The sequence below is a fragment of the Equus quagga genome, chromosome 12, assembly GCF_021613505.1.
Source record: "Equus quagga isolate Etosha38 chromosome 12, UCLA_HA_Equagga_1.0, whole genome shotgun sequence".
Taxonomy (NCBI): Eukaryota; Metazoa; Chordata; class Mammalia; order Perissodactyla; family Equidae; genus Equus; species Equus quagga.
In genome coordinates this window covers 80,156,790-80,180,729 of record NC_060278.1, presented here as the reverse complement: position 1 = coordinate 80,180,729, position 23,940 = coordinate 80,156,790, and the positions used below count along the sequence as shown (strand labels likewise).

The window sequence follows — 23,940 nt, the reverse complement described above, 5'->3', positions numbered from 1 at the left end:
TCGGAAAAAAAACAAAACCTTACAACCCTCCCTCTACACATCACTGGCAAACCAGTCTTTGGAATACTTGACTGCATGGCACTTCCCAACCTCCAGGTCTAAAAGGCCCTTCAATAATTCCCTGGCATGAAGCACTGAAGTTGAAACTGTCAGACTACTCTTACTTAAAAGGCCTCCTAAAGTTTGTGTAAGTGCTGAGAGAGGCTGTCCCTCGGTAGTGGGCAGAGGGGAGATTTTCACTGCCCACTTCCGGGCGGTCTGAGAAGACTTACAGCATGGCGATGCCCCAGTGCTTTCCCGCTCTCTCTCCTGCCGCCTGGAAACCAGAGAGGCCAATGAGGGCCACCGTGGGCGTGATGGTCAGGGGCCCGATGTATTTCAGCAGAGCCCCAGGCAGGCCCAGGAGGCCGATGACCACTTCTATCAATGAGGACATGATGATGGCTCCCTGGATCTGGAACAAGAGAGGCACAGACATGAGAGTGAGCCGCTTGTACATCACGCACCCCACTGTCACCTGCAACCACAACTGACACTTCTGCAAGGCATCAAGTTATTATACAACAGGCATCATAGAGGTGGAAAATTCCTGGGGAACCCCAAAAGAAACCAGTAGGTGTGACTGGGGCATGACCTGAGGACGACCTGACTGATGTGAAAGGATTACAAACAAGGGCACCGGACAGAAAGCTAACTTGCCTTTTCCACTGAGAAAGGAGACAGATCTAATTCTCACTTAAGACATTCAAAACCAGCCTCAGAGGAACACCGCAGTACAAAGACTCTTGACTTTAAAAAGTTAGCCCCTGCAGGACATTTAAAAGATAGTGCTATTGATAAAAATTCCACAGGAATGTTTCTATTGTGCACAACAACCGTATCTGTGCAAATTCGGAACTAACGGTGAGTGATCTTATAGGTTTTGAAAGCTCTGGATAAACTGTCAGCTCTTCTTGAGGTCGGAAGACTCCCGAACCCTGTTCTGTTCAAATGCATCATAGTAGACAAGGATCTTTAACTCCTTCCACAGATGGAGGCAAACACTGAGGCCGGAATGAACAGTTCTGCTGCCTGTCGACAAGCCTCTGAAGGTCGGTCCAAGGGCGCCACATCCCTCAGCTGGTTACGCTGGAAGGTGCTTGAGGGTGTAGGTGGGCAGGTCTGTGGGTGCATGGGAGGAAAGGGGGAGAAAGAAAGAGGGAAACAAGGGCGAGAACAATACTCTCTGACTGCACAGAGCATTTCTGCATGCTTCATTTTATAGTAATGTCATCCAAATCCAGTTTAAAAACAGAAATAAACATGTCAGTAGTTGAAAAAGAAAAGGAGGGCTTAGTATAAGCAACTGCAATTTCTTAGGCACTACCAACAGTGAAGCTGAGAAGAAACACAAAGAAGCCACGAGCAGGCAGCACTCCTCCTTTACCTCGCGTATTCGGGGATACCAGATGTGCTCTGTGTGTAACAGTTCTGCTGTTCCATTGGCAACTGAAACATCTTGAAAACAAAAACAAAAACAAAATTTTTCTTGGAGTGACACTGATGTTTCACAGGACATAGTCAATTTACTCTTTTTAAGAAGAATTTCCTCCCTGTTTTAAGTATATCAACACGCATCCCTGAAATTCAAGTTGCGACAGTACGGCTTACCATACTGAACGGGGCAGTCCCCCACGCTAACTTAACCAGAGCTATTCCTCGACTGAGAGCTCCCAGCTTGTCAAAAGCTGACTGAAGCAGTGATGCACACTGCTAGTGCCAGCCTCACACAAAGACCAACCTTTGCAAGCAGCTAACTGAAAAGCCCAATAGCAAGGTTGCCTGACTGATGTTTTAAAAACCTAGATAAAACAGAGGGCCTTTTCCAGTTCCTAAATCAAATCAGTGGTCACAAAGTAACTCCTAGGAGCAAGGAAGGAAATGAAGGCTGAAAAACTTTGCTCCTAGAACCTAAAAATGTAACAGTATTTTGAGAGTACAACAGGTCTGATTTTCTCAAATCCCCTATCTGATCTTTTCCTGACCTTATCGGGTTATTTAAGGATCTTTGCAATCACTACGGGGAGGAGGGGGGATGAAAGTCATTTGCAGAAAATCAAAGCAGCCAGATCCTTAAAAAGCAGAGATGTTCAGAGAAGGGATGCTGACGCAGCAAAGAGAGTGATTACTGGTGGTTCGCAAAATCCACTGAAAGAAAGAGGCAGAAAAATAGCACAAATACTTTTCTAATCTGTTCCCATGTTTATCAATTTCATTAGCATAGAGAAATGAGGTCCTTTCTGGTCCTTACTTGCTCTGGGGTTAGGGATGCACGAGTGGACAGAGAGAGAGACAGGAACATGATCCACGGATTGGAGCATTCTAAGCTGTTTGTTGGTTTGCGTGTTCCGTGCCTAAGTCCAGAAAGGATTTACCGCTGCTAAGGGGCAGCACGTCCAGGCCTCCCTTTTATCACCTGCATCAAAGGCCCCCAATGACATACGTGGAAATAGCTGCAATTACCTGTGGTGTTACATTTCCATTTATCTAAAGACAGGATGGCTCGAGCAGGGGCCAGAAATGCAAAAGCACTGGCCTGAAACAGGGGTAACCTAAAAGAAACGAGACCAAAACCATGATCACGGCGTCAGGAACTACCGAGGTAGTTCACTATTTGACAGCTTAACAGTCTTTTCCACAGACAAACAGCACATGAGCAAATGCAGACACACCTGGAAGAAAGAGCCCCATCTGCAAAGATCGCCTCTGCCATGCAGCCGGGGCCGCTGGCCTCTCCGTCCTCCCCTCCTGCGGCTCTCCCCGCAGACAGCCCCAGGGTGGGCACCCCAACCCCAGCCCCTGCCATCACCACCTTTCCCCTTGCAAGTGGGGGATGTCAGGCATTTGCGGGACTCTGTCCTGCTGAGCTGGTGAGCTCCTTATTAAACACCACTGTATGTCCTCGATCTTCCCACCCTCCTCCTCCCTTTCAAAGTCTTATCAGTTACCATGGGGAACAAATCTATCTCCCTCTGTTGTTCCATTTTATAAGTCAAAAACTGCCCTAAATCACAGAAGATAAGCATTAAAGTCACGTTAGTGATCTAGACCTATTAAGGAAAAGGAAAGCTGTTACGTTACAAATTAAGAGGAGATACAATATACTGCTTACTCATAAAAAACACTCAAAAGTATTCTAACTCTTGTTTTTAAAGGACCCAAAAAGCTTACAGACTCTTGGTTAAATTTCCTGTCTATATCCTCAAACTAGATGCAGACATCCTCAAATGCCATCATTCAATTTTATTTTAGGTACTTCATAATGACTTTATGAACACTGGAGCTACTCAAATTCAAAAGATTTGGACTTTTATTGGAAATGCACAGCATTGCAGCTACAGTTGTATTAAGGTGGTTTCATGGGCTACCATGAGAACCCAATAACTATTCGTTTTTTGGCGAGGAAGACTGTACCTGAGCTAACATCTGTACCAATCTTCTTCCACTTTGTATGTGGGACACCACCACAGCACGGCTTGATGAGTGGTGTGTAGGTCCATGCCCAGGATCGGAACCTGCGAACCCCAAGCTGCTGAAGCGGAGTGCGCAAACTCAACCACCACGTCACTTGGCCAGCTCCTCAATAACTTTTTTTAACATTACTTTCAGGGTAAAATATAAAACTGGCTCCCTCTGTTTGCAGGACTGGGAACTCCCAGACGTCCAGATCCTTCTCCAATACCCACAAGTAGCCTTGTATCACTGTCCTGGCCAGCAGTCGGGGACTCAGCCTGCTCTCCTCTGAGCTGACAGTGCATCTTGCCCTGAATGAAACAGGAACTGGACTGCGACAGGGAGGGGGTCTAGTTGAAGGACAAGCAGCTGCTTTATGAGTCCAGAGCTGGCACACACCATTCCGAGCCAGATGAGGGTCAAGATTCTTTTGTTCTCCTGGCCATTTTAATCATGCAACGAAATCAACTGAGAGTAGGCAGGATGCTGGCTTTAAGACACGGAGGCAGGCCACACAGTACAGACCGGATGCCACTCACATGGGCATGCCCTCCACCAACCATCCATTTATAATTACCTGTCAGAGGAGCCCAGAGCATACTATCGTCACAAGTGGAAGTGAAGGTCACCTGGAGTTGGAACGTGTATCAAAGGGAAAAAACACTGTTTCATTTACAAAAATTCCTTCAGCACAATTTTTCAGAAATGTGCTAAAAGGGTAAAGGGAGGCCAGCACCTCATTAGGAATGGATGCCATCTCAAGTGGTCCAAATGGCATCTATCTGTTTTACTATCATTTCCAATTTCCAGCAATGCATCCTAGAGAACGTCATACGGGCTGCATTCAGAGATCCAGTCCCAAGGAAGGCTGCAATCAACACTGCACTGGCGACTCATCGGATGTGGGAAAGTGAAGACCGGCTCTGAGAGCCACTCCCAGTGACACAAACTGTTCTTGCCCTCAGTTTTCACCTGACCATCGCCTGGGCATGTTTCAGGGCAAGGATTTTCTGGCTTAACCCTGACCACCGGCCCTGAGAGCACTGCTGCAAAGCACTCACTCATTTTCACGCCACCAGGACCCCGGGTTCCTTTGAAAGTGGGTGCTAATAGAAAATTCCCACAAGTGCTGCCCCAGACAAAGCTGCCCAAGATGGTCTGGAAAAGGCTGCACATGCCAGCTTACGTGTTGACCGTTCAGCCGTGCACAGGGCCTGCCACAAGCAGTACGGGCTGAGGGACAAGCAGCGGCTGTACAGCAGTAAGGACCCAGCATCAAGTGTGGTCTCCATACCCAGCGGCATAAATCACTAGCATAACTGGAATATTCTTAGGGCAAGTTGCAACAAGAGCACATGACTTCCTTAGGCGAGAGCTTGCCTGAATCACAATCAACAAAGCCAATTTTCCAAGAAAAAGAGTGAGGATGGTAAAGCACTTGATATCCTCATCTGATAAAGTGGCTTCTTCAGGCACTTGCCCAGCATGACGCTGGTCAATCGCAGGGCTCTTCCCTCGGCGCCTCACTCACACCATCACCCAAACCTCAGGCCCCGGCCTCCCCAAGCAGACAAGACTCTCTGCTCTTTATCGTGTGCTGACGACAGGTAAGGAAACAAATTAAACCGTGCCTTTCTTTCCACCAGGGGCTGGGAAACCAGCCCACGAGCCAAATCTGGCAGACCACCTGTTTCTGAGCAGTTTTACCAGGACATGGCCACCCTCACTTACTTACACGTCACCTGCAGCTGCTTTCATGCTGTGACAGTAGAGTCGAGCAGTCACAAACAGAGCCTAACATATTTACTGCTTGTCTCCCTACAGAAAACGTTTGCCAACTTTGTCTACAGGGAAAGCATATCTTACATATGTGAGGAGGTGGTGAATTTTTGCAGAAGAATGTCTCTAATGTAAGAGAAAAGCTGAGCAGACAGGCACCTTTGTGGCGACACATTCCTGCGTCAGGCTCGAGCCCCAGGACGGCAGAAGAACCTGACCAGCCCACCCAAGTCCTTCACTTTGCTCAGAACCCTGCTGGAGGAGCCCCATTTCCTCCTCGGTACCCAGGTGACCCTAACCCCATTCCCCAGCCTCTTCCCTCAGCACCCCCTTCACACACCTCCCCTCCACCCACGCAGTCCTTGCCTCTGAGCCTTTGCTTATCTCTTCTCTTCGTCATCAACTCACTGAATATTCAATTTTTATTCATCATTCATGGCATAGAGAAAATAAAATCTCTTGCAGGAAATATCTCATGATCTCCCTGTTAAATGTGTAATGTGCTCCGCTACAACTTAGGACTTTCTGGCCATGATTTCTGCAAGTCACCCGCCTAGTCACCAGGAAGCTGTCCCTATTCCCTAGGGATGCTGGTTAAAAATGGAGATGTCCACATCCCGCCTAGTCCTAGTTCATCCAAATTGCAAGTGGGGTCCTCGAATCTGCATCCTCAACAATGACTTCTAGGGGAGGCTGAGGCATCAGGCACAGCAAAGACTGGCAGTCCTTCTGCCAGATGAAGGGATTATCGTTTGGGTCACTTGGTAACCATTTCTTGAGCATCTGCTAGACACGGGCACAATTATAAGCAGCTACAACGATGGAAAAAACTGCTCTGGGGCCCTTGAGTGGTTTCTGCTGTGTGAAAGAGACACTAATCATGGCTACACCTGAAGGGCACTGATGAGGACAGTGTGAGATCCCAGAGAAGTGTGTAGGAACAGTCACTTACGCTAACAGATGAGAAGCATTTCACACATATGCTAGGGGTTATGAGTAGTCCAGGCAGAGAGAAGAGCAGGTACAAGAGGAGAGCCACACAACAGACCCAGGAATGCTCGGAAAGCTGCAGACACCTTACTGTGGGTGGGAGTGCAGGGAGCTGATGTGGTGAAGGTCAGAGGGCACCAGACAGCAAATGCCCTGCATTCTTCCCGCAGGCAAGAGGAAAGTTGAAGGACCTTGCTCTGACACCATCACTTTGGGGGAACTGGGAAAGCTGACCTTAACCCCAAAAGTATTCTCAGAAGGCATGCCAACAGGCAGGTATGGCATGGCTCCACCTGCTTCAGTGACCCCACTCATCTTGTGGTTGGCTCCAGGGCGAATATTATATTCCCACTAGCTTATTAACATTCTTACACAGTGGGCTTAAAAATTATAATTTTTCAACTTTATCATTTCATCCATTTTTATTAATTAGCATCCTTTTGTAAAGAAGAGCTTTTCTTTCTGTCCAACCTTATCTCTTTTTCTTTTTTGAACATCAGTGAACTCATGGATTCCATTTTTATTCAGTTTTATAATTCATTACCATGACTATTCTTTTTAATAATTAAATTGTCTCAAATCTGCCCAAAGCAGCCTGTTCAAGTAGGTTCCCATTCTTTTTGACATAACACCCCCCTCTCCTCCTCATTCTTCAAGCAGTTCCCTGCTTTCTGGCACAAGATGCTCCAGGCTCAATTTGTACTGTTCTCAGGCCCAGCCCTGGAGCCCACCACTTCTCCAAGGAGCCCTGGTTCATTCTTTATTTTTTTTTCATTGCAGCATTGGTTTTTTTTATTATTATTATTGAGTTATTGATAGGTTACAATCTTGTGAAATTTCAGCTGTACATTAATGTTTGTCAGTCATGTTGTAGGTGCACCATTTCACCCTTTGTGCCCACCTCCCACCCCACCTTTCCCCTGGTATCCACTAAACTGTTCTTAGTCCATAATTTTAAATTCCTCATATGAGTGGAGTCATACACAGATTATCTTTCTCTCGCTGGCTTATTTCACTTAACATAATTCTCTCAAGGTCCATCCATGTTACTGCAAATGGAATGATTTTGTTCTGTTTTGCAGCTGAGTAGTATTCCATTGTATATATATATACCACATCTTCTTTATCCATTCATCTGTTGCTGGACACTTAGGTTGCTTCCACGTCTTGGCTATTGTAAAACAGTGCTGCAATAAACATTGGGGTGCATAGGACTTTTGGGATTGCTGACTTCAAGTTCTTTGGATAAATACCCACCAGTGGGATGGCTGGATCGTATGGTAGTTCTATTTTTAATTTTTTGAGGAATCTCCATACTGTTTTCCATAGTGGCTGCACCAGTTTGCATTCCCACCAGCAGTGTATGAGGGTTCCTTTTTCTCCGCAACCTCTCCAACATTTGTTGCTATTAGTTTTAGATATTTTCGTCATTCTAACGGAGCCCTGGTTCATTCTAACGGAGAACGGTATTTAGAAACCAAGATCTGAACACTAGGTGGCCTCGTTGTTACTGGGGTGGCATTTAGTTAGTGAACAGAGATACAATTCTTTTTTGAATCATGGGGTCATAATGACACCTCCAGTTCAATCCAATACCCTGAATTACCTTCTTTCTGCCCATATTCTTATCTCTCCTTCTCCTACATTGAGCATCCTGATTTCCAACATCAGCAACATACTTATTCATTTGTTCTATCCTATAACATCGTACAACACAGTTCCAGAATTACACCAATGTCACTACTAACAAGACTAAGACTACTAAGTCTAAGATTTCTCTGTATTTTTTTTTTGTCGTTAGAATATATCCCATTCAGGGTGTGCAAAGTACTATGTTCTAAGTACTGAATTATTTTCTCTGCATGGTTATCAGTTTGACATAAGGTTACGTTCACTTGTTTCTGTGTGTATTCAATCTTACGTTTGCTTTTCTTCATCCTTAGAGATTTTATGTTTTGAATATGTTGAACATTTATACAGTTTACAAATCAACCTATATGAAGAGAGACACCAGGAAAGTCTTGCTCCCATCCCTATCCCCTCCACCCCATTCCCACTTACCCACTATAGTTAATGAACTAATCTTTATTTCTTCATATATGTATGCACACACACATATATGTACTTTTTTGTAAATTGCTTTTTCAATATATCCTAGAACTCACTCTATACCAGTTCGTAGAGCAATTTCTCATTCTTCCTCAGGGCTGCATAGGATTTCATTGTATGATGTACAGAAACAGCCAGTCTCCTATAGATGGGCATTTAAGTCATGTTAAATATTTTGTCATTACGAACTGTATAGCAATAAATAATTTTTTGCATATTATTTTGCATTTGTAGGAGAGTAAATTTCTAGAATTGGAGCTGCTGGATCAAATGGTAAATGCACATGTACTCTAGATACAGTCACGCATCACTTAACAATGCAGATATATTCTGAGAAATGCATCATTAGGTGATTTCATCATTGTGTGAACATTACAGAGTGAACTTACACAAATCTAGATGGTACCGCCTGCCACACATTTAGGCTCTACGGTACTAATTTCACGGGACCACCATGATATATGCAGTCCATCGTTGGCTGAAACGTCGTTATGCAGCACATGACTGTACTGTAAAACTCCTCTTCAAAGGCTTGAACTATTTTTTGCCCATACAGCAATGTGTAAGAATATCTGCTCTTCCACAGACTTGCCATCAGAGTGACTTGTCAAAATTTTTATTTTTTGTCAATCTGACAAAGGTCAGAAACGGTATCTCAGGGTAGCTTGAGTTTGCATGTCTCTTATTAAAAAGTCAATTTGATGATCCTTTCATAAGGTGAAGGACCATTATATAACTTTTTTGTGAACTGTCTGTTCATGTCTTTTGCCCCTTTTTCCATATGTTTTTTGGTATTTTTTAATTTTGATTTTTCAGAGCTTTTTTATATTAGAAATATTACACTTTGTAATATGTTATAAATATTTTCTCCAGTTTGTCATTTTTGTTTATGATATATTTTCACAATGCAAAGTTTAAAAAGTTTTTTATATTTAATGTCATCAAATCATCACATCCTTTTATTGTTTCTGGAGAGTGAGTCCTAGTTTAAATCTTTCCCTACTTCTAGGTTATAAAGGAATTCATCCTTGTTTATTCTAATATTTATATATTTTCATCATTCTTACATTTGGCTCTCTAATCCATTTTAAGTTAATTCTAAGAAAACTCAAATTCAAAGTAACAGCAAGTGTAACCTTCATCTTCAAGTTCACGTTATTCTGGTCCTACCGATAAATACCAAGATTACATGAACTATTTTGGTCAACACTTCCAACGAGAGGGACTTCTGGAGAACCTTGGTGGGAAGCAGCCAGCAGCTCCTCCCCCACCCACAGCTCACAGCAGGAGCTTCCTCCCCAGAGAGCACAGGAACAGAGGAGGGCCGGGCGGATACAATTTTGATAACCTCCTTTTCAAGCACAATACTATCAACTACTGCAGATCAAGGGTTTATGAGTCTAAGACACTTTTATTACTTCAAGATCTAGCCAGCCACAAAGAGGCAGAAGGGAACTCTGAGGTGCGGCACTCTTCTATCTGTTGGTTGTGGTGGTTATGGGACTACAGACATGGGAAAAACTCATCCCACTGCACATGCGAAAGAGTAAATTTTACCGTGTATCAATTACCCCTCGATAGATAAGAGTTAAAAAAAATTATGTTTAGGGGCCGGCTCCGTGGCCGAGTGGTTAAGTTCGCACGCTCCGCTGTGGCGGCCCAGGGTTCAGATCCTGGGCGCGGACATGGCACCCCTCGTCAGGACACGTGAGGAGGCGTCCCACATCCCACAACTAGAAGGGCATGCAACTAAGATATGCAACTGTGTACAGGGGGGTTTTGGGGAGATAAAGCAGAAAAAAAAAATTTTTTTTTTTTAAAAATTATGTTTATGAAATGTCTTTCTGGGAGAGGAAATGGGTGGAGAATAACAGCATCTTCCTTAAAATAGTAGAGTTATGGCAAATAGTTACAAAAAACATAAAACTTTTTAAAAAAGGAGAGAGAAGAACTTCCGTCCTGGTAGCCGGCGAGAAGCTCTAGCCCCTACTCCTGGGTGCTGCTCTATCCCCGTCCAGCTATGCCAGGGCAGTCACCTGCCCAAAAAGGAAGGAGAAAAGGGAAGAGGATGAGCCATTCAGAGCATATGGGAGTGTGCAGGGCAAGCGCAAGGTGACGGTCAAAGAAAAAAGATCGTGGAGAACTAAATGCACTAACCCTACACACACATACTAAGAGGGTTCAGTCAGTCTCCTCGTCCCCTGGAGCATGAGAAATATTAGCAAACAGAGAAAGAGCATGATTACTGAAGGAGGGAGACCACCCAGAAAATCCAGAGTTGAAGGAGCAAACCTCACGGCAGTGTGGCCGAGGAGCACACCCAACCACCTGCTACACTCACCAAGGACATGCCGCTCCTGCAGGCGTCCAGCCCTTGCCCACTGCACTCCCCTCTGCCTCATTCGCACCTAGCCACCGCCTTTCCTTCCAGAAGGATCACTAAAATAATGAGAGCCAACAGGCAAGTGCGGACAGGTGTCAAGCGTTGCTCACTAACAATTTCATCATTATTACCAGTTTACAGACAAGGGGAGGGGGCTGTGAGAGACCAGGCAGCTTGCCCAAAGTCACATGGCTGGTAAATGGTGGAATGGCACTGATGCCACCTCTGAGGCCACAGCCTCTCGATGCAGCTGTAGGGGATTGAGGCAAAGCTCCCTCCTCCGAGGTCACTACCTCCAGGTTCTCACTGGCCCCCATCTCTTGAATGTACTATCTAAAATTTTTTGAGTTAAATGGACAATAATTTTTTTATTTTTGGGGAAAAAACCCTACAACCTACTTTTATGTGCCTTCTTAACATGACAGAATATGAAGGGCTTGCTGTCACCTACACAGTAATTTTGGCAAAAACGTTCACCCTGAATCAACCATGCCTCTGGCCCTATCTCCCAGTTTACAACAATTAAGGGCATTGTGGAACAAATCAAATACAACCACAAGGACACAATCAGACAAATTCGGACCACGGGACGCTCGACAGGACAACTGGCCTGGACTCTTTAATAAGGCAATGATCTGGAGGGAAAAGGCGAGGATTGTCTAACAGAGACCAAAGAGACACAACAAACAAATTAACCACATGCACTTAACTGGATCCAGTTCTGGGAGGTGGAGAGAACAGCTACAAAAGATGTTTTAGAGACAAATTGGGGGATTACATACAGATTGCACATTAGAGGATATGACAGAATGACTCAACTTTCTCAGAGAGCTAAATGGTTACACAGGAGACCCTCAAACCTAGGCGAGTATTTAGCAGGGAGCTGGCATGCTGTCTGCAACTTCACTTTCAACTGGTTCAAAAAACTGCACAACACTCCAAACAAATACACATGCAGAAACAGAATGCGTGTGGGGGGGAATTCCCAGTGTCCCCCACCCCAGTCTAATCACTGCATCCCGCCATTCTTCTAAGTTTTATCAATAGTTAAGAGTTCAAAGACCAGGACTTGAGACCTGGAAGTATCCTGGAACCTCAGCGCCCCATACTCAGTGAGCACACACCACGTGCAGGCCCCCAGAACCCAGGGATGGAAGCCAGGGCGCTCTCTCCTCAGGGCAGACAATCAGGTTGCTGCACCAGCTAGTGACTCTCTTAGCCAAAATTCTATTTTTTCTCAGCAAAGACAGGTTCTGTCTGGGTACAGCCAGCTGTGATGGCCAGGAGTGATTCCTCTGGGGGTGGGGTGGAGGGGCGCACCCCATCTACAGTCTTGTCTCTTGATGGGGAGCTCACAGTGATGCTTCCAAGAGGTGTCTGGAGCAAAGGGCTGGAGGTAGCCCCACAAACACAGTGCCTGCCACACCTCAGGGAAGGCTGCGGAAGGCCAGCGTGGCAGGCAAGGGGCAGGGTCCCAGAGGGCCGTCCTTCACCCCCAGCTCTGCATTGACACCTAGAGGCAGAGGCAGGGGCAGGGACTCTGGGAAGCTCAGAGCTGCTGGCAAGACTTGGTCTCTGTTGGAAAAGGCAGCAATAGCCAAGATAAGGCATCAGCTAAGGAGTTCTCCCTGCAGCCAGGGAGGTGTGACTGGTCAGGCGGCCAACATCAGGGTCGGGGGGAGTCTGAACAACTCTGCCCTGATCTCTCAGGATTTTAAAATTTTTGTACTAATTCCTGGAACAAGCCCAAGGAGTAGCTGGGATTAACATCACAAATCAGCCAGAATGAGGAGAACAGTTGAAACCTCACTCATGGGAACTTGGCAATGAAGACCCCATTGAAAGCAAAGTGCAGGGGATCAAGGTCAAAGGGGAGGAGGAAGAAGGAAAGGCAGGGTGGGGAGGAGGAAGGTGGAAGAAGCAGCCATTGCAGAAACCGCCCACCCCCAGCAGGCAGAGGCTCTGGGAAGCCCTAAAGCCACAGACGTCACACAACTGGAGCTGAGAGCCGTGACTTCCATTTCAAAACTATCATGGTCCCTGGAGGAAGGAAACCACTTTCATGCCAGGGGAGATGCGCAGAGAAGGAAGGAGGGTCTGCAGCACACGCTGCATCAGACATGGTTTGTGTGGCCTCAGCTAGCCCAGCCCATGAAAAACACACCCCCAAGAGTGTTTACCAGGTGACATCTTAACGCTGGCCTTCTAAGCTTGTGCTCAGGTTTGCAAAGGCATACGGTCTGTTTTGCCTTCACTGTTTCCCTATTAATTTTGGTTATTTTCATGGAAGAAACAGGTTTCCAGGAACAGAGTGCCCCCCTTCACCAGGGTGCCCATGTGAAAAGAGGAGGGACGACCTGGCCACAGCCCACAGGTCGGGATGCTCACGCTCTTCCTGCCTCTGCTCTAGACCAGCAGTCGTCTTAGCTGCCTCCGAATAAAGGGCCCCCTCCTCAAAGGCAGGGCTGGTCTTTAGGCCCCCGTACCCACTGCATCAGTGTGATGGAGCACTGAGTACTCAGCAGGTGGTAGGCAAATACCTAAAGAAACGTAGAGAACTCAGACACAACACAGTAAACCACTCAGTTGGAAAAGTCTGAAAATCTGTCCTAGAAATCAGGAAAACTGAACATGAAAACCTTCTCCCGCTGCTGCTCTAAGCCTAAGGAAAGGAGTGCCAAACTGCAAAAACACCACGTGCAGGTCCACCGCACTCCTCAAGGCTGGGACACTGGGAACGAACCCCACTCTCGGCTGCATCGGCCCCTGCCTCCTGCATCATCCCAGCCTTCCACACCCTCTGCCCCAACTGCTTCATCTGTTTGACCCTGCTGTGAGCAGGAAGTCCATGCACAAGTCTGATCAGAGGATCATTCACAGCCTAGGATGAGGGTCCATTTAGCATCTAGCAGAACTAAAAGGCTCTTCTCTTACTCATACTCGACAACTTGCCAAATGTATTTTAGGAAGCTTATAATAATCTACAGAAACACAATCATGGCAAAATGTCCACAGGACAGCCTAGGAAGAGCCTCCTCTCATTGTCACAAAAGGAAACTGAGAGCTGGAGAGGTCATCTGTCCAAGGTCGTGATGCTGTGCAGGTCCCTCTAACTCCTCAGGCTTGCTCGGTCCGCTCCCCCGTGAGTGAAGGCAGGAGAAACCATCGTCTGCCACATGCTGACAGCTAACGCTTTACCCTGGGAACTGTAGGTTCTGACTGCCCATGGGATTACAGGTTATCAGTAAAATATCCCACAACTTGATTTTAACTAGCACCGGCAATGCGGCCAGCTCTGAACAGCACCGACTTTTGTGAGCCCGCTGGACTAGACCCCCAACCCCATCCTGAGTAAGTGCTGGGTGTGTGAGTACCAGAGGTGGGTCCTCACTCAACTGCGGCCTGACTGCCCACCTTGCCCTGCTACAAATATCAAGGAGGAGGGGGCGGGCGTGGTGTAGTGGGATATTTGCCACTCTTGGGATTTCTGCTCTTCTCTCACAAAACCCACAGGAAACCTGCAGCCAAGGGCATGAGAGGTGATTCAGCTGGACAAGGGAGCCCTGCCTCTTCAGGCACAGCGGAAGGAGAGGACAAATGGGGAAAGAGGAGTCAGAACTCTAACAGAAAGGGGTGAACAACAGAGAGATGCAGGGTATGGGGGAGATGGGACACAGGAATCCACAGGTGCAGCAACAAGCCCCAGAGGTGGTGAGCAGCCAGGCAAGGAGGGAAATGCCCCACCCACCTCACCATCTGGGTTCACCTTCGCACAGCTGGCCCTCCAATATACACTGGACAAACAGTGAAAAGAAGGGGTCAAGAACAGCTTGAGGCTTTGGAGGAGCTGGAAACCATGCCACTGAGGGCCTTCTCACTGTTAGCTACTGGACAGGAGCTGGAAGCAAGGATCTCAGGAAGGAAGAAGTACTGTTAGCAAAAGAGGAGCAGAGCAAGAGGTAAGCGTGTGCGCTGGCGCCAGGGGCCAGGAGTGTGGGCGGGGCAGATGTCATGGTGGGTGGGGCGCTCCCTCACTCCGCCTCAGCCCAAAGGCAGCTGCTTCAATTCACTCAGTCATAAAGATTCTTTAATCAAGGCAAACATGGCACACCCCAGGCTTCTGCTCTTTCCGTCTAAGGATCAAAAGCAGGAAGGGCCCTCCAGAATGTGGGCTAGAGCCAAACTCATCACTCACACGGACCTCAGTAATACCCAGTCCTGGAGTCTGGCCCACAGCCTGACCTCTAGGCTCTGGTCAGGGAAGTCACTCACTAGGCCATGATTTCCTGCCTTTGCCCCCACACTTCCCAGGATGGAAAATGCTCCTTCAACGCTCCTGGCCGAGAGCTACAGAGCCAACTGAGTCTTCAAGACCCATCTCACATGCTACCACCTCCTCTGTGACTGTCCCTTTAAGTCCCCAGCAGGACATTACTGCAAAGCCCCGATGCCACCCTTTATGCTGTGGGGCACGGATTTGCGTCATCACCGCCATGGTCAGGCCCAGTCACCCAGCACCTTACACAGAGAGGGTTCACTAAGTATCTGTGGGACTGAGTCAGTGTTTTTCTCTTCCTCTTTTCCCAGGTTAAGAGTATGGACACCATCTCACACCCCAACAGCCACAGAAAAACCCATGTCCTAAGACAAAACCGCACCAAACCCCAGCAGCACATATTCACTAATAACAGGGTTAGCAGACATGACACCCGCCTCCCAACTGACAGCTAAGCAGCTGGCCACACCACGCTGAAGGTGGGACCCACTGCTTCTCACACCACCCAAAGACATAGGTGGGGTTTCCCTGACATCTGCCACAAAACAGCAAGGAAAGCTGCTCTCGAGCCTCCTGGGCAGAGCGCAGACACACGCGCGTGTACGTGCATGCACGAATGTATGCACGCGCATGCATGCTGCAGGGCTGTATCTTGGGGCCTGAGCCATCCCAGCAGGCGTGTCAACTCCCTTTCCTGTTCCTTCTCAGCTCAACTGCTCCTTTGGAGCGGGAGGGAGAGGCAAACTGCACTGACCCAAGCCACTCTGTTTAGGTCTCCTGTGCCCCAACGATAGGTAGGAGGGTGTCCTATAACCAAAAGCACTCACCGAAAGTTCCCCAAGCCCTCCCTACTGTGTCACCATTAGGCAACTGTGCCCAGCCCTCCCAGGTCCATCTGTGGGGCAGTGCCAGCCTCCTCCGCATGAGAGCAGGGCAGCGCTGCACGCGGTACACACTGCACCACAAGAAGACAGCTTTCATTCCCCCCTTCAAGTCAGCCAACAATTCCCGACTACAGGCACTGCCCAGTTACAGATGGTTTGTGCTACCAGCCCCGTGACGAGTCAGCTGTTTAGGAAAAACCAGTGCCCTATGTACAAGGTAAGGCCCCCAAGTCAGCCAACAAAACTTTTTAATCTATCCTGGCCTTGAAATACAGAACCTTGAATGCCATTTCAAAATAATGAAAGATGATGCCAGCCAAATCCAACTACCTGGCTCTAAGAAAATGAATCAAGCCCTCCTGGAACGCCCAGAACACATCTCCTTCCCCTAGCAGGTCTATGACACCCTGCCCCTCCCCTCAGGGGTCCCCTAAGGAGACCCCCCGCAATCCCATTCCAAGGTAAGGGATCTGCTCAGCCTGGTGGCTGCAGGCCATCCTGCAGGGGCTGGGGTTTTGAGAACTCCGAGAGCTGGCTAGCCCCACAGCCTTCCATCAGCAGACCTGCAAGGAGCTGTCACCTCACTTCCCAGGATGCTGCCTGTGCTGCCAACCAGAATCCCTAACCTGCTCACTGTTCTCCCATATTCTCCCGTCCCCGCAAATGGGGGCAACTGTCTCGATGTCCCTGAAGACCTTGACTCACTGGAATATCCATGATTCCCAAGCTGCCTTCTCTGCCCTTTGCCTCTGCACCCACTTCCCTAGCAGATTGTCTCTAATGGAGCAGGAGACAGAACCTGCAAGCTTACCCTGCTGCCCTCCCACTGAGCACAGTCCTGGCCCCCCAGGCTCCTCCCCTTGAGCAGAGCCCCAGGGTAAAGGAAGAGGCTGCACTGTGAAGAGGGCACAAGAGGTTGGGAGAGGACAAAGCAAGCCTGCAGGAGGAGCAGGAAAGGATGGTTCTCTTCCCTCCTATGCCAGCTCCACACCCACTGAAGATGGGGGCTGGGGATGCGAAGGTGAACCAGCTGGACCCCTGGCATCAGGAGGGGAGCAGGATCCAGGGGGAAAGACGCAAATAAAAGAGGAGAAACTGGAATAAGAGCCACATTAGAGAATGTACACAAGACGCATGTGTGGGAATTCAGAGGCGAGAACACGGAGGCTTTGGGGAGTCAGGGATGCTTCACAAAGGGGAGAGGACAAGCTGGACTGGAAGGATGCACAGGGTTTACCAGCTGCTGGGGAGCACACGCACAGGAAGGAGAAACAGCAGGGCAGACTTGGGGAGGAGCTCATCCAGCGTGAATGCGGGGAAGGGGAGGGCAGGGCTCAGAGGAAGCTGGAAGGGTGATGGGACAGAGAGCAAGGGAGAAGCCTAAAGGGTGGGTACATCCTGGTTTTTAAAGAGAGTGGGGCTGCAGCCTGGCAGCACCAAGGAAGATGCGAATGTTAGAAGGACGGCACGGGGGCAGTGCACAGAGCCACAGAGCCAGGCGAGGAGAGTAGCCCTGGAGGCAGGGAAACCAACTGGCAACCTAGTAGAACAGTCCAGGCCTGAACTAAAGGAATGAGGGTGGGTAGGGGGTACTGGAGAAAGAACCTGCCCTACCAGCTGGTGGGACGGAAGGAGCTATCATTCTGAGTTTCCAGCTGGCACAACTGGGTGGGAAGTGGTACCACCACCAAGAAATATGGTGGGGCGGGGGGGCAACGGCCACTAGGACACTCCCCCCAACTTTAGCCAGTCCTTCCAAGCAGTCCTAGGTGAACCTAGACATTGTTCAATGCCTTATAGGGCTTCAGCATCCCAGTTTAGTACCCCAATCTCACCTGCATCCAAACGTTGTCTGCAGCAATGTTGTGATTCCCACACAGAAGAAAATGGTCCCGATGAGCTGGCTGGTGGCCCACTGGTCGTAGCCCACGCACATGGCGTCGGCGAGCAGGAAGGGCACCGCAATTGTGCCACTGAAGCATGTCAGGTAGTGCTGTGGGCGACAGGGAAACGGAGGGAGAAAGAGTAAACCCTTCCTCATTTATTTTTCTTATTTTATCCTTACTTTGCCCTCCCCCGTTGTTTTTAAAAAATAGCCCACGTGAAGAATCCCTACGGTTTTTTAGGTACATGCTCATATCATATGCCAAATCATATTTCTGTCTCAGCCTTTCTCCTTTTCATTCATTTCTTTCATTTCATTTTCATGTCTTATTACTCATTTGTCTTATTACTCGCATGACTCCAGAGCAGCACAAAGAAAGTACTTAATATAAGCACTGGTGATGTTTTACTACATAATTCTTACTGGGAATCTTTCCTTTTTTTACACGCTTTTTCAGCATTGATTGCCAAAGTCAGAGGTCTTTCTCCTCTAATCTGTTCACTTAAATTGTGTTGTACTGAACCATTCTTGAAACAAATCCTAGGTTAGTCATGCTATATTTTTCTTCTGGACTTTGATTTGCTAATATTTTATGTAGAATTTTATATCTATATTCTTTTCTTTTTTTAATTCTTTCAGGTTTTTAAAATTCTTTCAGGGTGTTTCCCACCTTGTTCTTCGGTCTGGCACTGTTTGACACTCAGGGAAGAGTTCAGGGCATATAGAAGCTGCAGGAATCCTCTAGAAAGAGTCCGCCCCACTCTTCCCTTGGGCCCCTCCCCGACTCCTGGCAGCCTTGGCAGGATGTTCCCAGCACTAGTGCTCACTTCCCTTCCTCCCAGAGGCTGCTGGTTCAGTTTCTACCTCTGCTCTGCAAACTTCCTACTTTTCTTCTCAACAGTTCCCCATTTCTGCTCATGTTTACCAAAATGTGTGGCTTGCAGTCCATGAAGCCCAATTAACCCTAATAGGTGTTTCACATGGGGAACACAACACTTCCATCCAGGACTTCTCAGAGCTGCTCACAAGCTCAAGGGCACTGTGTATCATCTAGAAGGGCATGATGCGGGGCTGGCCCGGTGGCGCAGCAGTTAAGTGCGCACATTCCACTTCAGTGGCCCGGGGTTCACCGGTTCGGATCCCGGATGCAGACATGGCACCGCTCGGCATGCCATGCTGTGGTAGGCGTCCCACATATAAAGTAGAGGAAGATGGGCATGGATGTTAGCTCAGGGCCAGTCTTCCTCAGTGAAAAGAGGAGGATGGCAGCAGTAAGCTCAGGGCTAATCTTCCTCAGAAAAAAAGAAGGGCATGATGCTTGCAGAATTTCCCAATCCGATTTGACCAAGGAAGACTTCTAGAAACACCTATAATACAAACATTTCAAAAAGCAAGTTTCCTGATGCTAGTTTGGGATGCTCAGGTCAAGGTAAATTATTCACCAAGACCACTCAGCTCCTTTGGCTGCCACTCCTCCTTTATGAGACTCCTTTCAGTCCAGGTTAGCCAAGTGCTTTGACACCTAAGAAAGGGTGAGGGCACTGGAAACTGGACCAAAGTATCAGCTGTTGGCAGGTACAGCCCCATCTTCAAGTGAATAAACCTGTCTGGGCAATGAGACTAATCTCCTCAGTATCTGAAATACCTCAGGTTGAACTGATCATTCAAACTTGAGAATAGAAAAATGGAAGAATGGAATGTGAGACCTCAGAAGAAGGTCCAAGCTAAAACAACCAGGGCAAACACAGGCCAGGGCAGCAACCCCCAGCCAGTGGCCCAGCCTGTCCACCCTTCCCTCCCCTCCACTAGAAGCTGCAGCAGACAACTACCACAGCAAAGTTTGCCTTCCTTTAAAAATGAGACTGAAACCTCCCATGTGTGTCCTGACCGGTGTGGCACTTCGGTGTCACCTGTACTTCATGGCAGGGCTGACCATGATCGTGGATTGCTGACCTAGGAATGGGAGGTGAACACTAATTCTTTTCTCTACTCCTTCTTTCCTCCTCCCTCCATCCTCCCCTCTGTCTATATCTCTACAATCTTTTCTCCTTCCTGCCATGTCACTTCTCTGGTTTACTCCCCGAACATTTTCCTTCTTTCATTCCCTGGTTAACTTACTCCTCCTGTTCTTTTCTTCCTTTCACGATTATGAAATTGATGTTAACAATTCCCATTCATCATTCTTAAAAGAGTAATTCATAATAAAGTCATCGATTAATAAAAATCAAAATTGAAATCTTAAAAAATCCAGACAGGCAATTCAAACATGTGCTGGTGGGTACACCCTAAAGGAATCACCTTACCTGCAACCCCAGAAATATGCACAGGTACCAGGGAGGAACGTCTTCTATGGTGTAAATCATGTCCGATCTCTGGGGGTCTAGACTGCCAGTGCTATCCAAGGTCTCCGCGAGAGAGCTCTGTGCGCGAGGGGGAGACGAGGAATTGTTTAATAAAAGCAAGGACTGAAGTTCGCTCAGCTCAGAACAGGCCACTGTTACTGAAAAATAACTTGATCAAGTGGCTGCTACTCTCCTGTAAAATTAAGCCTTGGCTACTTTGCCCCAACACTCAAGCACACTCGCTCAGCGGCAGTCGTCCTCAGGGTTTGGGGTTCAGTGTCCCTTGCCATCGACTCATCCCAAGAGCACCCAGCTTGCTTAGAGCTTCTCCCTGAGCCTGGGGACCTCCTGTGTGGAGAGGAAAGCACCCAGGTTGAAACCACAAAGTGATACCTTGGCATGAGCAGTCCTTGGGGGGTGCCCCGAATAAAGAAATGATACAAAATGCTAACTGCTCTCAAACAGCATTAATCTGCCCCCCTACCCGTCCCCTCCCTGCAAGAAGAAAAGGTCCTTGTACCTGAAAACAAAGGCCCACACCCTTCCATCAAAACACCACTGCTCAGACACAACGGTGACCAAGAGAGAAAGAGTCAAAAGCGTGCAGATACAATGAGTCAAATTTTCTTCACAAAATAGACTAAAAATGTATTTATAGTTTAGGGGACTATTTTTTTCCTGCTTTTTCCCCCTATTACTGAAGATTTTTTTTAAACGTTAAATGTTCAAGCTTTTTATGCCAAAATCTTCACAGACCAGACACTTTAGGTTATAGTCTAAACATTTCCAGTAACTTCAGCTTCAGCATCGCTTCAGAACTCCTCCAGTATCTGAGGGAAACAGAAAACTCAAGGTAACTCCAACTTCCCCCACATACCCTCAAAACTGCTCTGGCTTCTATAAACCCTAAGAACAATTTCTTGAAATCTGAGATGTACATCTCTTTTTTTGTCTTTTATAACCTAACAAAGTGCCTAACAGGAAATAAAATCAAAAGACGTTCCTCTGGCCGGTTCAGTGGCGCAGCAGTTTGTGTGTTCTGCTTCAGGGGCCCGGCATTCACCAGTTCGGATCCCAGGCGCAGACCTACAAACCACTTGTGAAGCCATGCTGTGGGAGGCGTCCCACACATAAAGCAGAGGGAGATGGGCACAGATGTTAGCTCAGGGACAATCTTCCTCAGGAGAAAAAAAAAAAGATGTTCCTCAAAAAAGATAAAGATGACGACATTCTGAGCCTTGACAATATCCAGCCCAATTCATGTCCTCTTGTCCAGTGGATTTGGTACATGGAAAGATACTGACTCCATGTGTTTGTCACTCAATTTTCCATGCACAGGACAACAGAGATTTGGGGGCCAAATACCCTTGAACAAAGGAAGTGATGTAATTCAGGCTCACCTAAGGCTCACTTGAAGGTACATGTCTGTTGTAAGTCGACATCCGATCTAATCCAAATGTGAACTGAACATGACCTTTCAGAGAGAACTTTTTCTTCCATTTAAACAATGATATCGGCAGATTTGCCATGTTGAATGGGTTAAAATGGATTATGTGTGTCTTTTAAAAATTTGTTGGTAGGGGTGGTAAAGAAAGTACACGTGTGTGAGGAATTCGATACGTGGTGATGTGTAGCAAAGGATTAACTCAGCGAGTCTGGGGTGTCCAAACCCTGCACATTTCAAACAAAGGTTTGGCCCTTATCTGGCACCTGGTAGATAAGCTCTGAGCTCCTGGAATATCTTACCTCTTAAGAATGTATTTGTTTACCTGAAGCCTTGGGCTGCCCCAATAGTTCATGCTAATGATGCACTCTAAGGTGGGGGTCTTGGGTTGCATGGTATCAGTCTGACTCTGGAGGGGCTGGAGGCTAAAGCCACACAGATGGTCAGCATACCCACATGACTGATCCCCAATAAAACCCTGGACACCAGGGCTCCAGTGAGCTTCCCTGGTTGGCAACATTCCTTGAGGGCTGTCACACATCATTTTTGGGAAAATTAAGTGCTGCCCACACGACTCCACTGGGAGAGGACAACTGGAAGCTTGTGCTGGTGTCTCCTGGACCCTGCCCCATGCTCCTTTTTCCACTGATTTTAATTTGTATCCTTTCTCTGAAATAAGCTGCAACTATGAGTACAACAGCTTTTCTGAATTCTGTGAGTCCTTCTAGCAAATCACTGAACTTGACTTGGGAACTTCCGGCTCACATCTTGGGAATGCCCTGAACTCAGCTGACCATTCTGCTGACATGAGGTAACTATGGATACTGGACTCTCTGTACAAAGGCCAATTCCACACCATCACGTTATCTATGATCTCACGGGGGGAAAGGTTACTGCTCACACAGTAGCAAAGAAATAGCTGAAAAAAGAGTAAAGTAAAACTACAATTAATAGATTAGTACAACTGGTTAGAATAAGATTATAAGCAATATTATTCTAATGATCCGAAATAATTAGTTTTAACTATAAAACAGATAAACAGAAATGAAAAGACTTTGCAGCTGTCCTCTTTCAGGTCTAGCAGGCTAAGATTAAGATGTCTATGCATATACACACACACAAATCTTTCTTGGTAATGAAGGCGGTTCTACAGCTCAGAAATGGAACTAATGTAAATGTCCACGCAAGGTATCAAGACGACGGAGTAGGGAACCGCGTGGTCAAGGGGATCAATTAACCCTCTGAGAAGAATGCCGCACTGCCCCTCCCTGAGACAGAAGGAACGTGTCTGGTCACTGCAAACTGTGGCACCACACTCAGTGATCACTGCATGAGCAATACGAACCACTTTACAAAACTGCAAAAGCAAAAACCTCCAACAGCAAGGTTTCTTTAAAAGATGACAGTAATAGTGTGATAATGTCATTTTGAAGAGACTTTTCCATCTTATTGTATGGTCTGAAATAATCTAAAGAACAGAGAAATTACTGGTCCTTCAAAGATTAGTGAACTCAGAACTCAGCTCTCTGGCTGGAGCCTTCTTAAGATTGTTAACCTTTCCGATCTCTTCTATTGTTATTTATCTAGTCTAGCACTTTTGGGGCCAAGTGCAGTCTCTTTTTCTCTAGGAAATAATTTCCTCTAGAGCAGGAGTCAGCAAGCACTTTCTATAAAGAGTTATACAGTAAATATTTTAGGCTGTGTGGAACATATGGTTCTGTCACAACTACCCACCTCTGCCACTGTAGCACAGAAGAGCCTGAGACAGTATGTAAATAAATGAGTATGGCTGCCTAATGAAAACAGGGGTTGGGCCAGATTCGCCTCGCAGGATGTAACCTGCCAATCTCTGTTAGGGAGATTCAAATCGATTATCATAAAGTTGCAGTTAATACTCTCTTGTACACTTCTTCTATCTCCTTTCACACTGCTAATATCTGCTGGACCTGCTTAATCAGGTCCACCAAAGATCAATTTCATTGGTCTTTTCAAACAACCAGCTTTTGAGTTCCAGTTAAACATAGTAGATTGACGACATGTGTTATTTCCTCTAACTCCTAAAAACACACAGAAAAAATAAATGACACAAATCTACAAGGACAAAGAGTACAGGAGAAAGAGAAATGAGATTAATGCATTTCTGAAATACGTAAACCGTTTGCATGAATCGTGACCCATTTGGGAAAGGGAAGGATTCTACAACATGGGTGCTTGCAGAGGGAGAGTGTGAAGAAGTAAGCTTATTGATCAACCGAAGCCCAGAAAGAGTCCATGCTCGGAGGCAAAAGATAGAGTGGGGATGGGAAGAGGATGGGTTTTAACTCCACAAACCAATCAGACACTCTGTTGCCTACTG

General features: G+C 47.0%; 1 protein-coding gene across 8 annotated transcripts in view; it reads right to left on the bottom strand.

Annotated features, from left to right (window-relative positions):
* Positions 1-23,940, bottom strand: part of SLC23A2 (solute carrier family 23 member 2) — a 128,397-nt gene that overhangs the window by 36,023 nt on the left and 68,434 nt on the right. For all 8 annotated transcript variants that reach the window (XM_046679713.1, XM_046679709.1, XM_046679708.1 and 5 more), the window contains 5 exons: positions 20,102-20,218; positions 17,749-17,906; positions 2,503-2,591; positions 1,427-1,497; positions 273-454 (listed from right to left, as the gene is read on the bottom strand). In XM_046679713.1, coding sequence (XP_046535669.1) covers positions 273-454; positions 1,427-1,497; positions 2,503-2,591; positions 17,749-17,906; positions 20,102-20,218 — 617 coding nt within the window. The remainder of the gene's footprint in view (positions 1-272; positions 455-1,426; positions 1,498-2,502; positions 2,592-17,748; positions 17,907-20,101; positions 20,219-23,940) is intronic.